This window comes from Oryzias melastigma, linkage group LG12, assembly GCF_002922805.2.
Source record: "Oryzias melastigma strain HK-1 linkage group LG12, ASM292280v2, whole genome shotgun sequence".
In the NCBI taxonomy this organism is placed as follows: Eukaryota; Metazoa; Chordata; class Actinopteri; order Beloniformes; family Adrianichthyidae; genus Oryzias; species Oryzias melastigma.
This window is the reverse complement of record NC_050523.1, coordinates 22,118,118-22,126,818: the sequence shown is the minus strand read 5'-3', so window position 1 is coordinate 22,126,818 and position 8,701 is coordinate 22,118,118. Positions and strand designations below refer to the sequence as shown.

At 37.6% G+C, this 8,701-nt stretch overlaps 1 protein-coding gene across 3 annotated transcripts in view; it reads right to left on the bottom strand.

Moving 5' to 3' along the window:
- Nucleotides 1-863: 863 nt before the first annotated feature.
- minar2 (membrane integral NOTCH2 associated receptor 2) overlaps nucleotides 864-8,701 on the bottom strand; it is an 8,904-nt gene continuing 1,066 nt past the window's right edge. The window contains exons 1-4 of one of the 3 annotated variants that reach the window (XM_024299695.2): nucleotides 8,335-8,695; nucleotides 6,913-7,033; nucleotides 3,543-3,791; nucleotides 864-3,093 (exon numbers count right to left, since the gene is read on the bottom strand). In XM_024299695.2, the coding sequence (XP_024155463.1) occupies nucleotides 2,899-3,093; nucleotides 3,543-3,791; nucleotides 6,913-7,033; nucleotides 8,335-8,351 (582 nt within the window). In that variant the 5' untranslated portion in view covers nucleotides 8,352-8,695 and the 3' untranslated portion in view covers nucleotides 864-2,898. Of the gene's footprint in view, nucleotides 3,094-3,542; nucleotides 3,792-6,912; nucleotides 8,028-8,334; nucleotides 8,696-8,701 lie in introns of those variants that run through there. The other 2 variants (XM_024299696.2, XM_024299694.2) reach the window with 2 other exon arrangements.

The following is an 8,701-nucleotide window of genomic DNA, read 5'->3' as shown; positions in this document are numbered from 1 at the left end:
AGAAAAGCTTTATTAATGTCCTCCGTGTCTGTCTTGAGTACTTGAGTGCTGGCTTTTTACAAAATCCGGCCTTATCTGCTGTTGATCACCTGGATCAGGTGTGTTTGGCTAATGAGGGCCAATGGTCTGAAAACATGTAGGACATCAGCCCTCGAGGACGGACTTTGGACACTCCTGGCCTAAAGCTTTGAAATGATCCAGTTGTGCGACTTATGCTTAGTGCAGGGGTGTCAAACATACACCCAGATGGTTTAATCCGGCCCAGTCATGCAGAGAAAAATAAATAAGGTTGTTGGGGGGGGGGGGAGCAAGTCTCTAGCCCATTCCTGTAGCGAGTTATGATTCTTTAAATAATTGACTGCAATGCACAATTCTGCCACTAGGGTAAGCAAAGGAAACGCAAGACCAGCATAACAAGAGATCAAGAAAGAAACACAATAAACAATGTGATGAGTGATTAGGCTACTATGTTGGTTGAGGCATTTTTTCCAACTGAGAAAAAACAAAAACAAAACTACAGAAAACAAGTTGATCAAAGGTTATTTTGCTATTATGTTTCTGGTCCGGCCCACTTGAGATCAAAATGAGTTTTATACCCCTGACTTAGTCTAATTGTGTCAAAGGAATTAAAGTGTGTTTTAATCCCATCAAACAATGATCTCTTACTGTGTGGTGAAGCTTGTCTGGTACAAAAATGCATTTATAAACTGATGTTATTGTAAAATAATACAGTTTTTTGCACTAACATTTATAATTGGTGTTATCAAATGGCTTTGGGGACTTACGGATGCAATCAAATAACAAATAAACTTTTTTTGAGTGCTTGATCCCTCCTTTTAGCTTATCAAAAAGGATGTGACAGAAACAGTAGTATTTTAAAAGTTTATTATTTGTTCATTGCAACAATATCCAGACAATCAGAAAAAAAATCAGTCAACTTTTTATTAAAAAAAAAAAAAGAAGCAAATTCTGGAATTGTAGAGCAGGCAATAATCATTAAACCATAAACTGTATAAACTCAGCGAGCACTCAGAGTTCAGTAGAAAAAAAGAATGCAGGATTAAAAAAAAAATTTCATACAGTTCATAAACAGCTGCAGATTTCTTTGCGCTTGTCACACGGCCCCATAGAAACCTAAAATGTCCCTGAAAAATCTTTCATTTTTAGTAGTTTGCATCTATTAATAATTAAAAATGGGAAACAGTCTTTGAATTTGCTTCTCAGTGTAAGCTCCAAACAGACTTTTTGGGGGGCCAGAGGGTTGCTGGAGCCTATCCCAGCTACTGTTGGGTGGAGGTGGGGTACACCCTGAACAGGTCTCCCGTTTGTTGCAGGGCCGCACAACCACCTTTACACCTGCAGGGCAATTTAGAATAATTCATGAACCTCTGAAGCATGCCTTTTGACTGTGGGAGGAATAAACCGGAGTCTGTGGAGAAAACCTGCTCATGCAAACTCCGTTCAGAAAGATCCTAGCCAGGATTTGAACCAGGGCCGTCTTGTTATGAGGCATGAAAACAAACTACAACTGGAATCTGCAGCCTCTCAGTACTGCTCCCTCATCTGGTTCTTTACTATAAAATAACTGCTGTAAATGTTTATATGAGGCTAGGGTGACCTCTAGTGGCCACATCCATGAATCTGATTAAATCCTGTCAAAAATCGTGTTGCACAACCTTGCAGACATAACAGGAGAACTTTGTAAGAAGGCATCTCCCTACAGTGAAAGATTGCTCCCTATTGGATGGGTGTTTTATACAAACTCATGCATAGTCTGTGAAACAGGAAGACGGATGTTTGATGATCAGAAATATGTTGTGTATTAAATATAATGATTATAAAATACCATTTCCAATTCAACTATTAATTTCCAAATGAAAAATCCATTGCAAAGTATTTTCTAAAAATGGCAATCATCCTGGACCAGAATATTTTTGCAATTCATCTTTCTGACTGAAAATTCTAAAAATGATGACATCACGGTGGGAGAAAAAAAATAATGAATGCAACCAAAATCTCTAAAGGATGTGCAAAAAAATTTAAAAATCCACAGATGAAACCAAGATAAAACACTTTGCCATTTTGTGACAAAGTGACATTTGGCAATAAAGTTTGCACATTTTGAATGGCATTAGCGTGGCGAGCTCACAAAAGTAGCGTTCCCCTCTTGCTCGCAAAGTTTTTACCAGAATATTGTAAAAATATATTCCATGGATCCCTCGATCAAGCTGATCAAAACAATATAAATACAGTAGAAAAGAGTGGGCATAGTCGTGATCCCCAGGTGACCAAAATACAAAAATGAAGACTCGATGATCTTCTCAAAGGGATGTTTTGGATGAAAGTAACGGTGCATGTGTGTCCGTTCACTTGACTTAATCAAAGGTTTCTAGAAGATAGACTTGTTCTTTGTCATATTTATATTCAACTTTTTTAGTTTTGTGATGATTTTTTTCCTTAAACAGAACTCCTCATCCCCCTGTCATCATACTCCTATAACATCTGTGATAGAAAGTTGATTTATCAGATTTCTGTTTGGCTCACAGATCTTTTCCATGTGCTTTACATCTGTATCTAACACAACATCTCATGGTCCGGATTTGTCTGAAAAATAAGTTTTAAAAATGTTTTCTATATGTGTAGAAGATCTCAATAGAAAACAAGGTGAACATCGCCCTCTAGTGTCACATCCCAGAAACTGATGTTACACACCAACAAATGGTGTCACCTACCAGTAAAGTAAAACAAATGAAAAGTATGAAAAAAAGACAAAGGAACTATCCACTTGTGTCATTTTTGCCTATTTACATTGCTTAATGATCTGAAAATATAAATGTGACAAACATATTAACTCTGGGACATTGCCAAACTGTTACATAGAACACAGACGACTCGTCATCAGTTCTTATTACGCAGAACCAAAACTGGCACAACAATGACAACCAGAGATGCACAAACCAATAAAAAAACCAAAGATAGAATTTTACAAAGTTTTTTCTTTCTCTCCTCTGCTTCTTTTCTCTTGATCAAAGAGTCAAATCCGGGCGTGTAGAGATCTTCAAGCCAAAAATCCAAATCTTTAGGAGTATTTTCCTGCATGTAGAAAACATGAAACAAATCAAAGCAGTTTATTGGTTATTTTGGCTAAAAATACAGAAATCTGCAGTTAAGATGATCAAACAAACACTGAAAAAAGACCAATAACTGTTATTTAATTTAACTCTACATTGATGTATATAAAGATGAAGGTTTTGTTGTTTCTTTAAGTTTATAAAGAAATATGCATTTTTCATCTAAATCTGTTATTTTACCTGGTTTAAAAGAAAACATCAGATGGAAATCATGAAAAACTCTAATAAAATCCTCGTTTTTACAACAAATTATGAAAAGTCTACAAACTCCAGTTCAGACTTTTAGGTTTTGATATGACTGTGATCTTTAGCGTCTTTACTTGATTAAATAGAAAGATATTAATCTACTGACAACTACTTTTTAATAACACAAAGAGGAATTCCTTTCAGTACTGTTTCTTGACGAGTCACCTTTAGGTAGTTTGATAGGTGTCGGTGGATAGCTTGCGTGTCGTATTCTTTGATAGTCCAAGAAGGTTTGGGCTTTTCCGTCTCCCAGTCTTCCTTTGGCGCCGTGTCTGAGTACAGAGGATTCGTCTTGATGTTTGATGTCAGAGTGAATGGAGTGATGTGCTTTTCCAAGTGTTTGTCCACAAATGCCACAGGTCTGTCTTGGGTGGTTGGGGGCCCCCTGTCCCCTGATTTGATCGTTTTCTCCCACTGTGAAAAACAGCAGAGTTCTCAGTTTTTTCAATCCTTCTGTCTGAACTTTTAGTATTATTATTATCATTTTTATTTCAGTTAATGCAAATGTGTTCATTCAGAAATCAACCATCTATGTTTAAACCTGCTCAATAGTTTCAGAATCATAAGGTTGCTGGAGCCTATCCCAGCACTGTTAGGTGAAGGTGGGGTACACCCTGGATGGCTCAGTACAGTAATCACATTCAGATATTACTTATTACCAAGCAAAAGGTTGTGTCTATTATTATGGCCATCGGTGTATGCCAAAAAAAAAAAATCCTACTAGCTTTACTTGTCCTCTGAATGTTTGCGTTTTAGAAAATGTAACTTTTTGATGCAGACCTTTACTATCATGACATTACATATAGACAACAAAACTGGATTCATACCAATCACAGAAAACAGTAAACGCTAAAACAAACACTGTCCCACACTGCTGCATGTTAGCTATGTTAGCGTTTTCCCAGCCAGGCTTTGGTGTGCGGACACAAATGAAGGACAGCTGAAGTTCCAAAAAAAAGAAAAAGTCTTTATTAACAAAAATAAAACTGTATCAGTCCCTAAGGCAGGGATCGGCAACCTTTAACAGGAAAAGAGCCATTTAGGCTCAATTTCAGATCTAAACCTAGAAGGAGCCGTATAGTCTTACTTTAGCCTTTAGGAAATTTGGATTTGCATTCATGACCTTTTGTTTTTTAGTAATAAACATGAATTATGCCCATTTTTTGGCACATATCTTTCAAAATGTGTTTTTTTTTGTTTGTTTTTTTTTCCCTCTTTGTCCTCAGCAGTCTTACTCTGCTGGCTTTTGTTATTTTAATTTGGTGTTGGATCTTGGTAGTCTTAGTTTTCAGGCTTTGTTTATTTGTTTGCTTTAGGTAGTTTTGGTTAAGGAGCTGCAGACTCTGATGGTCGACAGGGCTTGATCAGCAGTCTCCATGACTTATTTTATGTTTGGTCAAGGAGCCACCATGGAGAAATAAGAGACACACATCGATCTGGAGCTGCAGGTTACAGACCCTTGATCAAAATCCAAAAAAATAAATAAAAGCACTCAAGGCCAAAAATCTAACACACAGGATAAAAAAACCTGGCAAGGGAGATGAGAAGCTGGTGAGTAGCGAAACAAGACAAACCTGTAGGGAAGTGAGGGGAGGAAACCATTAAATACAGAAAAAGGAGGGAAGACAACAGTGGGGGTTGTTAAAGAGCCCAGCCACTCTTAGAGACCAGCATCTAAAGCACTTGTGTCAAAGTCAAGGCCCACGGGACGGATCCAGCCCGCGGGGTAGTTATAACCGTTCCTCCAGATGATTTTACATTATTATTAACGGCCTGATGTTATCTTTTATAATTGTGACAGGAGATATTTTATGGAAAGCAAAATCTTTTTTTGATACTTCTAAGTTAAAATTTTTTATATAAAATCAAGCACAAGAAAAAAAAAATTATTTATTTTTTTTTTCTTTTAACTTTATTTCCAACTTGTATAATTTTGACAAAATATTTTATTATGGAGAGCAAAGTTGATTAATTCTGGAATAATATTTCTGGGATTTTGTTCATATTTATGTTGAAAAATTTACATTTTTAAAGTTTTTTTTTTTCATATGTTCAATAAGTATTTGTCCCGTTCGGCCTACGACCTACTGTGTGTTTTGGATCTTGGCCCCCTTGTGCGATTGAGTTTGATACCCCTGCTCTGCAGTAACAAACACCTGTTAGAACAGACGTTTATTGGAGACCAGCGTCAATTAAAAGACCAGTCACTATTGGAAGATATCTGGTGCATACTTTCTGAGGATGTAACTTTACTGTATTCTGGCTGAGATAAAAGGTGAACCAGTTCTAAATTGACATAAAATACCATTTTATCATACTTGTATAGAGGCTAAGTTAAATAAAATGTATCATTTACTCCTGTAAAAAGGTCTCTGCCTGCCTGAAAGAACATGATACTTTGGTGAGTAACACTTCAGAGCTGAAGCACCAGGACGAAGGTCAAGAAGAGTATTTTTAACTACTAGATAATGGTGGCAGAGGAGCAACACACTGATGTTTGGGTGATGGCAGTCTCAACAGCTTTGGGCAGTAGAAACACTGATGGTTCTTTATCAACCATTTCAGCTGTGGACCATTCTGTTCCTTTAGTATGTTACATGGGGAAAATAAAACCCTGGCTCATGTTAAGTAGTGGTTTGTCATTGTCTATGTGACAAAATGACTGTAAACAGGTTTCCTATTATCACACCTTTGAATAAATATTGAGCGCCTGATAGTAAGAAATATATCAGGTAACCAGTTTAAGTATTACTTATTTACTTAGTTGTTGGTGATTATGCAACAAAGTCTATTGAAAAGCTCACTCTACAGTCCATTGAGGTCAAGAACAGTTTATTTGTAGAATATTTCTAAAGGACCTTTCAACTAATCAAGATACACATATTCCTAAACTCTTCAAAGGTGTTTCTGTCATCAAAGAACTGAAAACAGAACCACATCTCCTCAAACAGATTGACTGACTACAATAATCCAGTCGGGATGCCCACAGTTGCACTTCAGGAATGTCTTCCAAATGACTCCAAATAGTGTTTGTCAGCAGGTATACTATTTGATCCCCTACTCTAATCGCAGCTGTACAAAACTCACTTCAATCTGGCATTTTTGTTGACTCCTGACCATTTATATTTTATCATGAAGCTAACAACTACAAATTGGAAGAATTGTATGATTCGTCAGAAATCTAAGATATAGACGTGATCTATCTGGAGAGCAGTTTACTGTGCAGAGTAAATGCTGTGATCAGACCCTATTGGGCAAGGTATGTGATTTATCCTTCCTTATTTTGTGTCTTCTTGGAAGACAACATATTTCATGTTAGCATCATCTGTATTTGCACATTTAAACTAGTTTGTAAGCAACTATGACAACTATTAGCCAGTTCACCTACAGAGATCTACAGTCAATCACTTGCCACAAACAACACTGACCAGATACATGCATGTTACACCAATTTTGATGAAGGAATTCTTATAAATCTAAAATAAATCCGATTAAGATAAGAAAACGATCAAAATGGATGTAGTATTGAGTGTACCTGAGAATAGACCCCATTCTGCCATCGTTTCTGGCTGGACATAAAGGCTCCCATCTGAAATACACCTTGCATTGCCCCCAGCGTCCCAACGTTCAGCTGGAGGAACTTCTCAGGGTGGTTGCTGTTGGGAAAAACAGAAATGTCCATCTTGGTTTGCCCGTTCTCCAAACACTTGGTTTTCCTGCTTCACCTGTTGGCGGTTTATCAGGGTGCACATGCTCACCACAGCTGTCAAGCTTAGTAATAATTCATGAAATGCAACGCAGACGTATCAGGCAGTCTCAGTTGCAGGGCAGGTGAAATCCAACCCAAGTACCAAAAGAAGGACAATTAAAAGCAACACAGATACAAAAGATACAGAAACGGAACGTATTAGTATATCTAACAATAATGTCATGTTACTGCATGAAATGTGTCAGTGTTCTGGTCACAGAGAGTCTGCCGTGAGGATTGAAGATTGTAGGTTTGTGTCCACAACTCTTGAGAGAATGGGATACCTACCTAGTGTGCTTGGTGTCAAGTATGGGTCACAGAAACGGGACCCCCCCCCAAAAAAACGAGTCAAAATGCACAATAGCTGGCAAAACAGTAAATTAAGGGAGGTGTTGGGAAAACATCTTAAAAAAGATAAAGTGGTGAAGCTGGTCAAAGTACCTGTTGACAGCTGCAAGTACTGACAAGTAATTGATTGATTGCTGACATTAAAAGTTTGTTGGCTCTCTCACCTCAGGCTGAGGGCTTTCTGTGTGAGGTGTGCATGTTCTTCTGTGGATTTTCTTAGCCACTCTGGCTTCCTTTTAGCATGTGTGGTTGTGACAGAGGGGCGACCTGTTCAGGGTGTACCTCACCTTCACCCAACAGCAGTAGCTGCTAACCAAGATTAACAATGTCAGCTCTAAAGAATCAGAGGCAGTCGTGTATTTTATCCATATGTATCATGGTTTGACAGCTTCCTGTCCTCCTGCCTCTCTCTGGTCATTGCTGCTAATCCTGTCCTGTGTCCCGCTGAAGATGCTAATGCTGATAGCTGAAGCTGCTGAAATTAATAGCTGAAAACGCTGAAGCTAATAGCCAGCTAAAATATTAGCTAAATGCCAAATTAGCCTAGAAAACAAAACAAAACAAAAAATAAATAAAAACTTAGGTTAGCCAAAACAGCTAGCATGTATCTGAAAAAATAGCTAAACCTCAAAATATCCTAAAAAACTGAAAAAAGCCTAAATTAGCCAGAACAGCTAGCAGATAAATATTAGCCAAGCTCAAAAACAGCTTAAAAAAACTTAAAAAGAAAAGCCTAAATTAGCCAAAACAGCTAGCATGTAGCTGAAATATTAGCTAAACTCCAACATCTGTTTTTGTTTCCACAGATGTTCATCCTGACACACCCACTACTCCTCACTCCTGCTGAACTGAAAGACCCACTCCAATGAAAATCCCATTTTAGTCAGTTGTGAGGTTGGTGCATCTTGAACCACACTCCATGCCAGTAGGTGGCGGTAAATGCACCAAATAAATGAGTGCCAACCACCATAAAGCCTAAAAAGAAGAAGAAAATTATTGTTTATGATGGAAAACGAATTCCCCCCTAACTGCTAAAAAGCTATATAATGTTGGACGATGTAGAGCCCTGGATTTTAAATTTATTCAGACACAACATGCTCTTTCACAACTTTTCTTTTGTTTTTCTAAACGCTGGATATAAGGTCACCAATTTAACGAAGAGAAAATCAATTAAATACGAACATTTCACGACATTTATTTATGACTCCATTGTGTTCTGATGGTTAAA